This window comes from Mastomys coucha, unplaced genomic scaffold (genome assembly GCF_008632895.1).
Source record: "Mastomys coucha isolate ucsf_1 unplaced genomic scaffold, UCSF_Mcou_1 pScaffold16, whole genome shotgun sequence".
NCBI classification, from domain to species: Eukaryota; Metazoa; Chordata; class Mammalia; order Rodentia; family Muridae; genus Mastomys; species Mastomys coucha.
This window is the reverse complement of record NW_022196898.1, coordinates 56,213,885-56,230,619: the sequence shown is the minus strand read 5'-3', so window position 1 is coordinate 56,230,619 and position 16,735 is coordinate 56,213,885. Positions and strand designations below refer to the sequence as shown.

The following is a 16,735-nucleotide window of genomic DNA, read 5'->3' as shown; positions in this document are numbered from 1 at the left end:
GAGAAAAAGAAGAAGAGGAGGAGGAGGAGGAGGAGAAGGAGAAAAAGAAGAAGAGGAGGAGGAGAAGGAGAAAAAGAAGAGGAGGAGGAGGAAGAGAAGGAGAAAAAGAAGAAGAGGAGGAGGAGGAGAAGGAATAAAAGAGGAGGAGGAGGAGGAGAAAGAGAAGAGGAGGAGGAGGAGGAGGAGAGGGGCTGGGAATGCGGCTTAGTAGCTAAGTGTGCTCATTATATAAGCATGAGGACTGAGCTAAAACCCTGAGTACCCTCATTTAAAGGAGAATTGGGTATGCAGCTGTAGCCCCAGTACTAGAGGACAGAGACAACAAATCCTGGGAGCTTATTGGCTACACAGTCTAGATAAATGACAAACCTTGGGTTGAGTGAGAGATCATGTCTCAAGGGAATAAGGCAGAGTGTTAGAAGATGTCAGACATCTTTCTCTGGCTCTCTTGTATGTACAGACCTGAGTGTGTATACATGCACACATATATCCAACACTCACTCCTCCCATACAACATGAAAAAGAAACAAGAGGGAGAGGAAATACAGATCATGCATAGAGTTTGCTACAAAGACGAGCCATAGCGTTTCTAGAACATACGAACAGGATCTTACACCAGAGTTTGGCAAAGTTAATTTGAATTCAGCAAGGTGATGTTTGTGGGTGGGTAGGTAGATGTACATGTTGTAGGTGTTACTGCATCTGTGTTCCACCATGCCTTTTGCTTGCTAATGGTCATTGTCTTAGTGACTACTTAAGATATAAATGGTCACTTCTCTTCTCCCTTCACTTTTTATTTATGTATTGTGTGATTTTTAAAAAAACTGCATCTTTATAGTTACTTGGAATTTTTAAGGTTGCAGATATTAGATTTATATAGCTAAATCTTTGAGCTCAGTATTTAGTTTTGTTGTTGTTTTGAGACAGGATTTCTCTGTGTAGCCTTGGCTGTCCAGGACTCATTCTGTGGACCAGGCTGGCCTTGAACTCAGAGTTCTACCTGCCTCTGCCCTCCTCAAGTTTTGGGATTAAAGGTGTAGGCCTCCACTGGCCTGCTATCTTTGGGTTTAAATACTGCACGTGGATAAAATAAAGAAAACCACCAAATTCTCCTATCACCTTTTTAAAGGTTTACAAAGTAATACAGGTCCTGCCTGAGAGTCCTGACCTTCTGATGCTGTTCCTCTCTAGCTGCCTCTTTCTCTTGTTGCAACAGAGCATTGTTGGTGTTGCTTTGGGGAAATCTAGAGATTAAAAATTTTCCCCGAGGGGTCGTTTCCTGTTACAAGGCTTTCTCCTTACATGCCTTCATCTCCTCTTTCATTTCTGCTATCTCCAATGAAGGGGAAGGAAGAGCAGCCTTTGCCTTAAACTCCATTAATGTTTTAGTCCCTGTGCCATGGTTAGACTTTACTTCTTATATACAAATCTTTTATTTCTATGTAGTAGTAGGTAAATGCCCTACCACTGGGCTGCGCCATCAGCAGGTCTAGGGAACAGAAATGCACATGTGGGGGCATGTGAGCATGTGGAAGACGGAGGTGGCTTCAGGTGTTTCCCTCTACCATTTTTCTCCTGATGTTTGGAGAGTGTCTCTCCAAACATCATGTCTTTTTGGCCAGACTGGCAGACCAGGGATGTCCAGGATCCTTCTCTCTGCTCCCCAGCACGGAGGGAACAGGCTTGCACCATTGCATCCAGCTTGTACATGGATCTGAACTCGGATCCTCATGATAGTGTAGCATGCAGTTTATCCACTGAGCCATCCTCCCAGTCCTCAGTTAGGGCTTATCTTAACATTATTGCATATACTTGTCTCAGAGCAGAATCTCCACTCTCCACCCTGTCATAAATCATGCGTCATCACGGTAGAGGTTTGTGAGTCCATCAGAAGAGAACTTTTCTGAGGATGGTGGTATGACATGGGAATTAAGAGGAAGGCAGATCATCATTCAGCTCTCTGTATTTAGGATTGTAGTGGGAAGGTGGGCTGGGAATTTAGTTGCAAGTTTTCTCATGCTACCTTGCCAGAAAAGGTCTTTGTATAATACCTCTTCTAAGCTATGATTCTGTGTGTGCGTGCATGCACATAGATATGTGAAAAATGAGACTGACTTAGTCTACAGAAGTGGGAGCTCATCTGTCCCTGTCTTAACCTTTTTTCTCAGGATGATGCCCGACAGTTATTTGTTTTAGCTGGCAGTGCTGAAGAAGGAGTCATGACTTCAGAACTAGCAGGCGTGATTAAACGTTTATGGCGAGATGGTGGGGTGCAAGCATGCTTCAGCAGGTCCAGGGAATATCAGCTCAATGATTCTGCTTCATAGTAAGTGGGTTTTTTCCTTTGAAACTGTGATAGAAAATAATTTGGTGACCCTAGAGCCTGTTCAGTGCCTATCCTTAAGGAAATGTTTAAGTACTAGAAATGTCCAAAAGTCTGTAGGATCCTTTACTACAGTTACCTCACTTTAAGGTTATCTCAGTGATCTATTTATAATAAGCAAGCGAAGTCAAGACATCTAGGTGCCCTCCGTATAGGGCAAGGTACTGATAGCCAGCTAGAGATCTCACTGTGTAACTCTGGCTGGCCTTGAACACACAAGGATCCCCCTGCCTCTGCCTTACATGCTGGGATAAGATGTATAGCACCACAGTTGGCATGCCAGTCCTTGTATACTCTCTGTACTGGTGTACTGTGAGATTTTGTGGTAATAGTCATTACCACTTAATCTTGTGAATGTGTGTTGTACTAGGGATTAAACCAAAGCCTCATGCATGTTGGGCAAAGGCCCTACCACTGAGTTTCACCCTCAGCCCTCTTGAGTGTTTGAGATACAGTCTCACTCGTGTGAACTCATTCTATAGCCCTGGCAGGCCTGAACGTGTGATTCCTCTGCTTCAGCTTTCTGGATAGCTGGAATTACAAACCTGTACCACAAACCCCAGCACTGTGTACCTTCCCTGCCAGACTAGGGTGATGGCTTCTGTGGGATGAGGACATTGTCATCCAGTGGAATGAGTCCTTTCCTTGTCGAGGAAGTTCACTAGAGTGTTAGTTTTAGAGAATTAGTAACTAGTTGTTTTATTTTATTTACTGTTACATTTGATCCCATTTTGAGCCCCGATACATTTATATATTCATGTTGTATTTTTAAAATTTACTTTTTGGGGGACCTGGTGAGTACTTCGCATCTGTATGCCATCTGATCAAGATAAAGGACTTTTGGTTGTTAAGGTATTTTCTCTAGTCTTATATTTTCTCATTCTCATTCTGTCACAAATTGTTACAAGAAATGGTATATATCAATGCTGTTTATAAAGCTTACTTTTACTCTTTCAGTGGAAATAATTTGGCAAACAGTAAAAGGATTCTTGCCCACTTTTAAAACTAAGATTGTCATTATGTGTGTATACTGGTAGTTTAAGCAATTCAGTGGTCATCAAAGGTAGATTTTTAATTGTTTCTTCTGTCATACATTGAGTAAGCTCTGACTCCCCCAACTACATGTTATTTATAAAGTTGGGTCCCTCTATCACTTCAACCAAGCTCAACTCTATGTTAATGGTGGTTGTCTTAGTCAGGGTATCTATTCCTGCACAAACATCATGACCAAGAAGCAAGTTGGGGAGGAAAGGGTTTATTCAGCTTACTTCCACATTGCTGTTGATCACCAGAGGAAGTCATGACTGGAACTCAAGCAGTTCAGGAATCAGAAGCTGATGCAGAGTTCCTGACTGGCTTGCTTCTCCTGGCTTGCTCAGCCTGCTCTCTTATAGAACCCAAGACTTCCAGCCCAGGGATGGCACCACCCACAAGGGGCCCTACCCCCTTGATCACTAATTGAGAAAATGCCCCACAGCTGGATCTCATGGAGGCACTTTCCCAACTGAAGCTCCTTTCTCTGTGATAACTTCAGCCTGTGTCAAGTTGGCACACAAAACCAGCCACTACAGTGGTATTGGTTTGTAGGTGATCTGAATGGTACACGTAAAGTAGTGTGTCTGCTCTTCATCTTTTGTCTGGAATCAGTGAAGATTTAGCCTTTGTCTCTCCCGTACTCTCTTCCCCCTTTTTTGAGACAGGGTCTTGTTACATAGCCCAAGCTGGCCTGAAACTTTGTGTCTTCCTGATTGGTCTCAAACTTGTGACCTCTTGCCTCCGCATCCTCAAGTGCTGCGTTTATAAGCTTATACTGGCATGTCCACCTATATTCTCACTGAATGTGGTTCTTCTAATTTTCATATCAAGTATCATTCTTTAAGGAGCTGTCAAATAGTCATGTATGCAGCTGACATAAATTTAAATATTCAAGAACTTTTAGCTTTTTGTTGTTCTATTTTCACGAGTCTTGCTGTGTAGCTCAGACTTCCTGGAATTCTTGAGTCCTGGGCTACAGGTCTTTGCCACAGCTCCAATTTGGTTTGTTTTTTTTCTGCTGTATTGTGCATAGCTCATTTCATATTAGATTTCAGAGGTTGTTTTGTTTTGTTTTTAGCAATAATACAATCGCTGTGTTTTTAAAATTTGTTTTTACAGTATATTTAAAACCATTCTTGTTACTGTGTGTAGAACCTATTAATTTCCCTATACTAGATTCACTTTCTTCTCTTTTTCTATGACACTAAAGATTTAATATTTTTCTGCCCTTCAGTGAGTTTCAGGGTCTCTTTTGTTTGTCGATTGTTGGTCCTCGGGATTGAACCTAGGCCTTGCACATGCCAGTACTCAGCTAGTCCCTGACTCAACTTTTGCCAAGCAGCTAGTTTAGTCTGTTGATCTGTCGTGCTCATGGTTGGCTTTACCAAGTAAAAACCAATATGTATTTTATTTAGCTACCTAAATGATTTGGATAGAATATCCCAGACCAACTACATTCCAACTCAACAAGATGTTCTTCGGACGAGAGTGAAGACTACAGGCATTGTGGAGACCCACTTCACCTTCAAGGAACTCTACTTCAAGTAAGTCACAACCGTTCCTGCTGGGGTCTGGCACAAAGAGCCATCATTGAGTCAAAGTCTCACAATGTAGACCGGGATGCCCTAGTTCTTGCTGGGTAGACCAATTTGGCCTCAAGCTTGTATCTTCCATCTCTGCCTGCTGAGTGCTACGATTACAGGTGTACACCACATGCCTGGCTTACTGGCTCCCCTTAGTTATTAGTCTCTCTCTGGGGGTAAGATCTTTGTAAGCAGTGTCCCTTGCTTTAGAAACTTGAGAATATTTTAAGGCCACTAGCTTAATGTTTCATGTGATTATACCCCATACATTTATATTTTTTCTCCTCCAGATAGCATCAGTATTTATATCCACTTAGAGGAAATTGAATGTAAAATTAAATAATAGTTTACCTACCAATAGAATTCATTATACGGTTACCAGTTTGTGTTTGTTTACACTTTCAGCACATTTTTGTTAGTTGCCAAATAGGTATTGACTATTGCTACAGGGATCAGAACATACTAAATAGGTAGAGAATAACTCTAATGGATGGCTTCATTCTGACATGGTGATAGTAAAACAGAAACATTTTCTTAGCAGCACCACTCCTCTCTGAGACAGTTCCCCTTCCCGTTAAGGTTAATGGGGCAGAGGTTAACTTGGCTGGGCCTCTGGGTTTGTACATGCACAGCATCATGGTCCATTAAGTTTGTAGTACAGTGCAAAATAGGCCTGGGATTGGGGTTTTAGAGCGGTGATGATGACATAGACAGTGGCTCTTGTAGAGGACATTCTAGTGTTTGCAAAGAATTTTTTCATAGTACCAGTAATTCTAAGAAAAAGCCTCTGCTCTTCTTTTTTTTAATGATCTTTTAAAAAATACTAAAATTGTTTTTGGATCCTTTTTTCTGTGTTTGTAACCTTTGAGGTTGGCAGTAACCTTTTCTCCTTTAGTGTGTGATCAGTTTTTAAGAAGTTACTTGATTTATGTTTATTTGTAATATATGAAAGTCAGCATTATTGCTTATGAAGGGACCCTCAGATCCTCAGTGAGGGTCAGGATTTGTGAAGTCCACATGGGACTTAAATACTAGTACCAGTTGAAGTACTGGGATCTTAACAACCTAAAGTAGATTTGAAACCTGATGAATGGTTTCAGGTAGACTGGCTGCTTTTCTTAAATACTGATAAAGTTACTTGACAAAATCCGAAGAAACTACATGGATTACCCTGTGAAGCCACAGGAATGGAATGTCTCTGTGTACGGTAAAATTAGTAACTCAGCTCTGATTAAATACCAAAACCATTTTTCGTTGACATCATAGGTTGATCTTTAGCTAGGTAACTTGACTGTCTTTCTGTGCCAGGATTAGTAGCCAAGATTAAAGTGCCACATGTCCTTTGTATTGGCATGTTGATGTCTTACGAAGGACTGTCACCACCTCTTCCTTTTCCTCACCTCTAGGAAAAACCACTATCCATTTATTCAAACATTTATTGAGTATCTACTGTATTGCAAGGCATTGTGTAGTAGCTTATGTGCCTTTCAGTTATGAGGTAATGTTTATAAAATATTGATCTGTTAGTGAATAATACTGTGTTATTAGGTACTAAAAGCCAGCCTTGGGACTTCATAGTCCTATGTCTTATAAGACTCTTAGTCTTATGGACTTATAGAAAATGGGGATGTAAACTGGAATTATTGGTGTACTATTGTGCCTTTCTCTGAAAGATTTGTATGGTGAAATGTTAGCCTTTCTAAAACCTACCACAGGACCCTGGATTAAGGCCAGTCTGTGATTACGTTGCTTAGCTATCACAAATGACCAAAGGTTGCAAGAACAGCAAGGTCCCCGAAAGGAAGGGTTGGGTCAGGAAGACATAGGATGCATGCTCGAGTCATTAGGGAGATCACGTGTACTCTGCTTCTCTTGGTCTGCAGGGAAATCATGTGTGTACTTCTCCTAATCTGTAGGGGTGAAAAATCTCTAGAAATTTAGACCTCAGGCTATTGAAAATTTCACTCACTAGAGCAGTGTAGCAAAAAGTTTTATCATTGCTATCAGATACAGATCTTCAGAGTATGTGAGCATTTGAGTACTGACCCCATCCAGACTCAGTTATTGACTAAAAGACAAAGTAGGACAGCTGTTCCTGTCAATGTAGGAAGTAAGGATGGACACCGTTGGTACAAACTTAGCACTCAGGAGACTAAAACAAATCTAGACTACAACATAGCGTGTGAGCAGCTCCCCTACCCCCCACCCCTCACCCGCCGCTGCTGCCTACGATTAGGTTCAAGCAAGCTTTGGCGTCGGGGAGTACTTGTTTATTTATTTACTTTTAAGACAGTTGCTGTGTGATGCAGGCTGGTATTGAATTTGCTGTTCTTCGATCTCAGCCTCCTAAATGCTGAGATTATAGTCATTCTTCCTAAACCTAGCACAAGATCTCAAATTCTTAAAGCTTAATATCAAATTTAATTTTTTCCATAATTCTCTTCATATGTTTTTCATTAACACAGGCAAATAAACTTTGGGCTCAGAATGCAAGTTGGGTATTCAGAACAAGCCAGTTTGAGAGTAAAAGTTGGGCTGTGGGAAGTATATAGAGACAGGTCTTAGAGTGCCAGATGGTCTAGGGGAGTGCCCGGCACCGTGGTAAACACCAAATAAATACCAGTTGTTATGACTACCATTATCTTAATCCACACTATTGAGCTCTTCTTCCTTTAATCCATTTTAGTTCTTAACTCTGCTGACTTTTGGCACCTCCCATACCTGTGTTGAAAGGGGGAGGTTCAGCTGTGGCATGTACTTTTAGCCACTGACAATTGTTTAGACACATTGATTTGCTTCTTGTCTTTTCTGTTACAAATAGGATTTGAGTGTGTGATAATGGGGAGGTTCTAACCACAACAGTCTCGAGAGAAATAATTATAAATGTGTCATTACTAAATCTGTGCTTTTCTTTCCTTACTCAGAATGTTTGATGTAGGTGGCCAAAGATCCGAACGAAAAAAGTGGATTCACTGTTTTGAGGGAGTGACAGCAATTATCTTTTGTGTGGCTCTCAGTGATTACGACCTTGTTCTGGCTGAGGATGAGGAAATGGTACGTTGACACTTTGGGTAGAAAGTCCATCCGATACGGCTGGGAAGTGAGCATGACTCCGAGAAAGATGGCTTGCCACTGTTTACTCATGGAACCAAAAATTAACGCCCTTTATTTTCTTGTCAGCGGGGTTAGAGTTCCCAAGTCATTATTCCATTACACATGGGCTCTTGGTAGCCACATTGTGTGCGCAGGATTGCATCTTGTCATCTTATCCCCTGACCCCAAGAATTATGCAAATCAGGACTGACTCAGCTTCAAGTCACATTAGTACCTACTTTATTTCCATGAATTCACTTTGCTGTTTTAAAACTTCTTGGTATGTGAACTGGCTGGTTTTGTGTGTCAACTAGACACAGGCTGGAGTTATCATAGAGAAAGGAGCTTCAGTTGGGGAAATAATCTCCATGAGACCCAGCTGTGAGGCATTTTCTCAATTAGTGATCAAGGGGGGAGGGCCCATTGTGGGTGGTGCCATCCCTGGGCTGGAAGGCTTGGATTCTATAAGAAAGCAAACTGAGCAAGCAAGGGGAAGCAAGCCAGTAAGAAACCTCTCTAAAAGGGCTTTGCATCAGCTCCTGCTTCCTGACCTGCTTGAGTTCCAGTCCTGACTTCCTTTGGTGATGAGCAGCAATGTGGAAGTGTAAGCTGAATAAACCCTTTCCTCCCCAACTTGTTTCTTGGTCGTGATGTTTTGTGCAGGAATAGAAACCCTGATGAAGACAGATGTAAATTAATCTGCTTTTGATTTTTGCTGCTAACCTGTCATAACCGTGTTTGTTTTTCAGAACCGAATGCATGAAAGCATGAAATTGTTTGACAGCATTTGCAACAACAAATGGTTTACAGACACTTCAATTATTCTCTTTCTTAATAAGAAAGACCTTTTTGAGGAAAAAATAAAGAGGAGTCCATTAACAATCTGTTATCCAGAATACACAGGTAAAGGGCGTGAGATGCTGTTGGAGGTGTGGTCCACAGCTATCTCAAGACTCATGCGTTCACTAACAGTGGGCTCAGCAGGCACCTGAAGAAAACCCTTAAGTTTAGAGTGTTGCTTCCGAGATAATGTCTTTACTTTTACTGTCTCTTTCCTCAGCTCTATGTCTGTTCTTCTCTGTCCACCCACTAACGTTCTTTATTATTCAGTTTATAAGATAAAAGATGGCATTGCCACCATTTCTGTGTCTCTTCAAATTAAAACAATGAGGTTATAGTGGGTTTGCTTAACTTCCAGTTCAAGTTTCTCTGGAAGAGATTCTGGTTATGCTAAAGAAGGTAAAATGCTGTAGGCCAGTCAGCTATTTGAAATTAGGGATCACAAACAACAGTGGCAGAACTATACCGTTTCGAAAGCTGTGAACAAATGGTCAGAGTGAGTTGTTTCCTTGGAAGGGCACTCTCCTGTCTGAGACTCTGTACTTTCTTTTTATAGTAAAGTGAAAGGTTCAGCAAACATTAGGAAGGCAAAGATATCTTCACTTATGTCTCTCTGTTGGGTGCTTTTGCTATGATCTGAAGTTATATTTAGGAATGTTGTTTTAGAAGTATCTGTAGAATAACCAAATAGAGATGTCTATTAGGTAGTGATACTTATACTAGGAACATAGAAAGAGGTTAAGTTAGATTTATAAATTTGAGAACAGCAATAATCAACTTATTGGAGATAAATGAAATTACTAGAGAGATGACTATAAAATGAGGAGAGAGAAAGATAAAATGAGACAAATACTGGCTACAAACAAGAGAGAAATAAAGGTTTATGTAGGATATAAAAGAAAAGAACCAGTAAGGGGAGTGGACCAGTGAGATGGCTTATCAGATAAAGGTGCTTGCTTCCAAGCTTGATGACCTGAGTTCAGTTCTTGGACTTAGATTAGAGGAGGGAACCGACTCCTGAAAAATGCCCTCTGACTGCCACATGCACACTGTGGCATGTATGAGCCCATATATATATACACCCATAACTGCTTGTAAATACATGTGAAATACTTGGCTTTATTTGTTTATTTTTTTTAAGAAAGAGACATGTTTACAAAGTCATTAGTAAGGACTAGTCAGCAGTATCATTTGAAGATCAAAAAGATGACACTGGAAAATGGCCTTTGGAGCTGACCGTTCTTTGTTTTTCAAGACAGAGTTTCTTTGTGTAACAAGAGCCCTGTCTGTTCTGAACTCCATTTGTAGACCAGACTGGACTCTTAATTCACATCAGTCTGCCTGTCTCTGCCTCCTAAATGCTGGGATTAAAGGCATGTGCCACTTGTCTGGCCTAAGCTGACTGTTCTTAAAGAGAAGTAAGAGCAGAGCTGGGTGTACCAGGTGACTGAGGGTAAGCCTGGGCTTCCTGTGAGCAGTGTAGATTAAAGGGAAGGACGGAGATAAAATGTTCCTAGGTAAGTGGTCAAAACCTGAAACGAGAGAAGCAGAGGTAGTTGATGGAATAATATTTATAAGCAGGTGGGAAAAGAAGGAATTTCAATTCAAGTTAGCATAAAGGGGTAAGCAAATTGTGTTGTGTGTCTAGAGTAGTAACTTAGTCATAAAAAGAGCTAAATAGTAGGAGGCTAAGCCTCAAAAAACTATATTAAGTAAAAGAACCCAAAAACAAAAGTCACTTACTGTATTGCTCCTTTTATATAATATATCTAAAATAGGCAAATCCTTAGTAAAAGAAAACATTTTAGAGAGCATAAGTCATGTTACTTAATGATAATAAAAGTATTTTCCTGGAATAATAATGATATTTTGAAACTAGGGTGGTAGTGGTTGTATGATATCATGAATATACCGAATGTTCTAGAGTAATATACTGAGAAATAGTTAAGTGTATATTTGGTGAGGTTTCCTTGTAGTTAAGGGGCACTGAAAGGCTGGCACAGTGCTAAAGAGCACCTGCAGCTTTTGCAGAGGACTCAGGTTTGGTTTCCAGCACCCACACGGTAGGCTTCAACCACCTTTAACTCCAGTTCCAGGAGATCCAGTGCCCTCTTCTGGCCTCCATGAGCATCTACATACACAGTGCATGTACTGACACTTTAAAACTTAAAACACAACAAAAAAAACTCTACAATTTTGAAAATGTTCATACAGGACACTGATTTCCCACTTACTGCCCCATTTCTGAGGTACCAGTATGGGCCTCACCACTGCAGCCATTGGCTTTCTTAGCCACATAGAAGACATATCTTAGACCATAGTGAGGATGCGGGGTTCTAAACTGTTGAGGGGTAGGAGTATTAGAAATGTCTGTTGAGAGTAAAGAACCAGAGGAGGTGAGAATTAGATGTGTTTATAGAAAGTGAACAAGTTGAGGATGGGGAAAGAAATCTTGACTAGAAAGATTGATGTTGAATGGCTCACGCAAAGGAAAGACCCTTCAGTACCATGCTTGTTTCACCATCATCCGTATATTTGTTGTGTCCTTCCAAGACTGTTTCCCAGTGACTTTGTTCTGAGACTTGAGGCTTCCTACAGCCCTGGTTACCATGTGTCAGTCTGTTCTTACTGGATAAAATTCACCTTCCCTTGTGTACCCTTTTTAGTTCAGATTTCAAGAGATGTACTAGCTGGGCTGTGGTGGTACACGCCTTTAATACCAGCACTTGGGATGCAGAGGCAGGTGGATTTCTGAGTTGGAAACCAGCCTGGTGTAGAGTGAGTTCCAGGACAGTGAAGGCTACACAGAGAAGCACTGTCTTGAAAATCCAAGATGGAGTTGGGTGGGGTGGAGTGAGGTTGCGGGGCTCTAGGCACCTAACAAAGTAGTCTTCCTTTAGTTCTTTATTTCATGTGTTCTTTCTTTTGTGAGCTTCTCCCTCTTTCCCAGTCTTCTTTATGCACTTACTTGCTATTTCTTGTCATGCTTGATCGCACTGAAAATAGTCTCTGGATTATGAAAACAAGTGTACATTGTTTTGATAGTGTCCCTGACGCTACAGGCAGTTTCTAAGATTATGTAGAAGGTGGATGACTGAGTGTTAATTATATATATGTTAAAAAGGCTTACTGTTGATGCTCCTACTGCTTAAAAAGCAGCAGCTTCTTGAGACAGAATTGTCCTTTAAAGTGTGTTAGTAGCTGTGGATGAGGACCATGCCTGCATCCCAGCACTTGGGAGGATGGGGTCAGAAGTCATGAGCTTGAAGCCAGTGCTGGGTGAGGAGAGTTGTGTCAAAGTCTGTAACGAGGGTCCCACTTGCTTCCCATTTGTTAGTTGGCCTTTGCTGGTGCCTCTTTAAGATTGGAATGATTCTTAAATAAATGCTTTACCTTTTTGGAACTCTTATTCAGGATCACTCCAAGGGACAGACTGAGATTTTAAATGGTCACATTCTCTAGAAACACACCTGCCTACTTTTCTAGTCCTTTTGTATACTTTCTAGATTTCAGAGGAAGTGAAACTTTGTTTTCCTCATTCCTTGTGTGTGATGGTTTTATTTTAGTTTCAGTGTGAGTCTTTCTTATGAAAAATCTAATGACTACAGAAAATCCTAACGATAATAGAAGCAGGCAGAATTCTGTTTGTATTCAGTTGTGTGGAGTTGCTTTCCTTAAGTAAATGTTGATGGCCCAACTTAGCTGGGTGCACACAGCTGTTACAACTTGACAATGTTGGTTGTCTGCTTCAGGTTCCAATACATACGAAGAGGCAGCTGCTTATATTCAGTGCCAATTTGAAGATCTGAACCGAAGAAAAGATACCAAGGAGGTGTACACTCACTTCACCTGTGCCACAGACACCAAAAATGTGCAGTTTGTTTTTGATGCTGTTACAGACGTCATCATTAAAAACAACTTAAAGGAGTGTGGGCTTTACTGAGAGGATGGCATAATAAAAGGTAAAACTTCAGACGTTGTAGTTACCACCGGGCCGGGCAGGGTGGCTTTGTAAGTGTTTTTCTAACGAACAATGTTTTTTCTTTTTTAGCTACTACAGGGAGGAGTGTTGAGACCAGACATCATCTACTGTCTCTTGGGTCAGCTACAAGCATGACAGGACCAAGGAATGGCAGCAACATGAGACTCTTAGCACTCGTTAGCACAGTCTTCTGCATTAGGGAATGTTTGATTGGCATGAGGTGTTCAAGTCAGACATGGAATTGGACAACTGTAAAGAATGACTGGATCATCAAGGCATCACTTAAAATCTAAAAATCTAAAATCCAATGTTTAGGGCATATTGAAGTCGAGGTGCTGCATTCCAGAACTTAAACATGTAGCTTACATTCCCCTGTCTTTTTAACAAATCACCAGTAGTTAATTTCTAAGGTTTTTCTCATCAAGAGAAGAATACTTAAAAATTCATATTTGTTTGCAAAAGAATCTTCTGAGGACTCAGTCTTAACTATGCACACAATGTAACCAGACTTCTTGAAAATATTCCTCTTAGTAGGAACTGTTTGTTTTTAACTCTTGGAATGGTCAGAAGTAATATTTCCATAATTAAAATTCTTCCTGGTTATTGGGACTATATTAATAGAGCTTTTGGAATGAAATGTATGTTACTGTCATGTTTAAAGTACCACAGTGGTTTCTAAACAACATTCACTTTGGAGAGTTCTGCAGTAAGATTTCCAGCTCTCATTTCTTTATGTTTATGGTTGGAAGTCGTATTAGTCAGGGTCAACCTTGTTTGTGCTGATTACCAAATTACTAGATGAATACTGATGTAATATGATAAACTGCTTCTTGGATCCAGACACACAGGATAGCTGTCAATTAGAGATGCAGACTGCTAAATTGAGAACCAGTGACTTGCTGCTACAGATCAGATCTACTAAGTTGACCACATTGACTCTTGCCAGTTTGTCTCAGTCATGGGGAGGTTTTGTACAAGGTGCCCCATGTTTTCCATCTTTGTGGCCTTTCTTGTTAGGAGACATCTAAAAGTGTATTAACAGTGCATGCTTTTCCTTTGTAAATGTGGTGCCAAATCCCTGTTTGCCATTGTTTTTACTGTAGCAATGTTAACTGTAGTAGTAGTCCTTACTATATTTTTTCTATGGGACTCTTTCCATTTTGTCATGTACAGATTTTAATCTGTTACTGTTGGCAGCAGTATTAAATCGGTGAGTAGAGAGCCTAGGATTGCTTCTTTTTATAACTAGTCTTTTCTGGAAATCCTCTGTTGCTTTTTGCCCCTTCTGAGTGTTCTTTGACTTCTGTCTGAGAGTAGGTTTAGATAGAAAAGCGTCTTTGAAAGTCTAGTTCCTTGATGTAATAGTATTATCAAATGTAGGGCTGAGGGCTTTATGTCTAGTCTGTACAAGTGATACAAGTCATAATCCAGCTTTCCACTTGTGATGAGAGCTACAGTCCTTTTGTACAATATATAACAAATGTCATTAAACATTGAGCGGACCACTGAGGGACAGCAAACAGAATGCATTTTGAGCATTTCAGATCAGTAGTTTGATCAGTGCCTTTTGAGGTCCAGTCCTTGTGGATTGGATCTGTTCATCTTTTGATGTTACCTCCTACTCATTTGAAAGAAGGTTGGTGGTCAGAACTGCTTTAGAAAGCAAGCCATGGTGATCAGTGCCTTTGTTGGCAGCTTTTACAATTTTTAATTCTTATGTGTTTTGCAAAAATCATTATGCAGACAGTATAACTTATCTTACAAATATTTCATTGGGGCTAAGAAAATTTCACTTGAAAGAAAAGTATTGATTTCAATCAGCGATTGACTCAATTCCCACAATGTAGGGGTTAATAAGTCTTACTCTGAATTTATCTTTCCTTTGTTGTATTCTGTAATATAAGAACATCCAGGAATTCGAGCTAGTGAAATATTGTTTTCATAATTTTTCTGTACTTTGGGTTTAATAAAATGGTGTTGATAATCTAAAATAATAGATAATCTAAATTTAGTTTTACTTCAGAATGCATTTTGTATTCTCGTTTGAATCTGTCTATTTTTTAAACCTTTCTGTTAATTAAAAATAGAAGGTCTTTACGTCTTTGCCTCTACACACCACTTTATTTGCCTGTGTTTGCATGACATCGCTCTTACCTTACTTACCATCTAGGGTCCTTCCTTTAGAATAGGGATGCAGTTGAAGTTTTCAAATGTGACCTGAGGAGAAGTCCCCAAGGCTTCTGAGGAGGCTGTTTCTTGGCTGGTGGGCTTTTAAGCTGTAAGGTCTGAAACGTTCTCTTCAGCTAGGCTTTCACATCACCAATGTGGGTTTTTGTTGGTGGGTTTTTGTTTTTGTTTTTGTTTTTTTGTTTTTTTTGTTTTTTGAAACAAGGTTTCTCTGTGTAGCCCTGGCTGTCCTGGAACTCACTCTGTAGACCAGGCTGGCCTCAAACTCAGAAATCCACCTGCCTCTGCCCCCCAAGTGCTGGGATTAAAGGCGTGCGCCACCACTGCCCGGCACTAGTGTGTATTTTGAAGAACATTTCTTAGGCAGAGTCAGAATGCGGGAGTTAAACATCCTATTAGCCTGGAGGAAAAAAAAAGATTGATGCTTATAATTAAAGAAGCCAAAAGTTAGGTGTTTTCTCTGGGAAATGCTGTTTCATGGTGGATATTGTTCATATCGAGATGCTAGACCTTTGGACTACCTAGAAGTCAACTGAGAAAATTAATGTTTAATTAGTAAAAAACAGTAAATAGACCTTAGTTGGGAGAATGGCAACACTAGTCTTTGTTGTTGACAGCCACACTTTGTTCTGAGTGAAAGTGTGGACAGGTAGGAGTTTTCCTAATGGATTCCCCCTTTCCTTATCAATTGAGGCTTGTGCTACAAGCCTCCTGCCATGAAATTCCAAAACTATTACAGTTGTTTGTCAGTGAATCTTGACACAATATTTTCATCTTGGATAGTTTAAATTCTAAATTGTACAGGTCTAGCTCACTGTATCATTTAACCAGTGGGTTGTTACTGTTTACAAGGTGCTGAAGTCATACAATCAGTGTACCAGTTTTAAAAAGTCTAAATTTTCATATATTTCGTTGTACATAATTTTAGGCTCTTTAACCAAAAATAACTGCTGGCTTTTCTGATGCATTCACTCGCGTGTGTGCCCCTTCCCCAGCTCCTGCTACTGTTTGTACTTGTGGTTTTAGGCAGCGAGCGCTTCTCTGGCCTGACTTGTTATCTTCAGATTTCTGTGCATTCGTGTAGCACTTGTTACAGGTTCCTTGGTAGATTGAAGGCACATGGAAAGTCTCGTTCTGGTTAAAAACCTTCCTTTCCCTCTTCCAGATGGTAAGGACGTTGATCTAGTCTAAACTAGCATTTGGGTTGGTGAGTGTCAGCACTTCGGAATCTTACATTTCATATGTACTGTAAGGAAATGTTATTTTAGTTTGCCTCTGCTGCCAGGTAACTTTTGTGTTCTTCCTCCAACTCCGAGTAGTACAAACCAGAGACCTGATCTGGACCACACACAGCTCTCCAGTACGCACAAAAGAAAATACAGGACATCTACAGGCTTGCTGTGGAAACTTGGATTTTATATGAACTATTAGGAAATGAAAATAAAGGTTTTTCTAGAGGCTAGGAAACTGATTTCCAGAATGGTCAAGGTCTTCATTCATTTACTGTCTCTGTCTCTGTCTCTGTCTCTGTCTCTCTCTCTCTCTCTCTCTCTCTCTCTCTCTCTCATACACACACACACATTGTTTTTGAGTTATTTTTGTGGTGGGGAACAACATACTGTAGGATGAGTC

The 16,735-nt window shown here is 40.4% G+C and overlaps 1 protein-coding gene across 1 annotated transcript in view; it reads left to right on the top strand.

Annotated features, from left to right (window-relative positions):
• The window catches only part of Gnai3 (G protein subunit alpha i3), a 39,047-nt gene extending 24,020 nt beyond the window's left edge, over window positions 1-15,027 (top strand). Inside the window, exons 4-9 of the mRNA XM_031375167.1 lie at window positions 2,169-2,326; window positions 4,834-4,962; window positions 7,926-8,055; window positions 8,844-8,997; window positions 12,687-12,896; window positions 12,986-15,027. Of these exons, the coding sequence (XP_031231027.1) occupies window positions 2,169-2,326; window positions 4,834-4,962; window positions 7,926-8,055; window positions 8,844-8,997; window positions 12,687-12,877 (762 nt within the window). The 3' untranslated portion in view covers window positions 12,878-12,896; window positions 12,986-15,027. The remainder of the gene's footprint in view (window positions 1-2,168; window positions 2,327-4,833; window positions 4,963-7,925; window positions 8,056-8,843; window positions 8,998-12,686; window positions 12,897-12,985) is intronic.
• The last annotated feature ends 1,708 nt before the right edge of the window (window positions 15,028-16,735 follow it).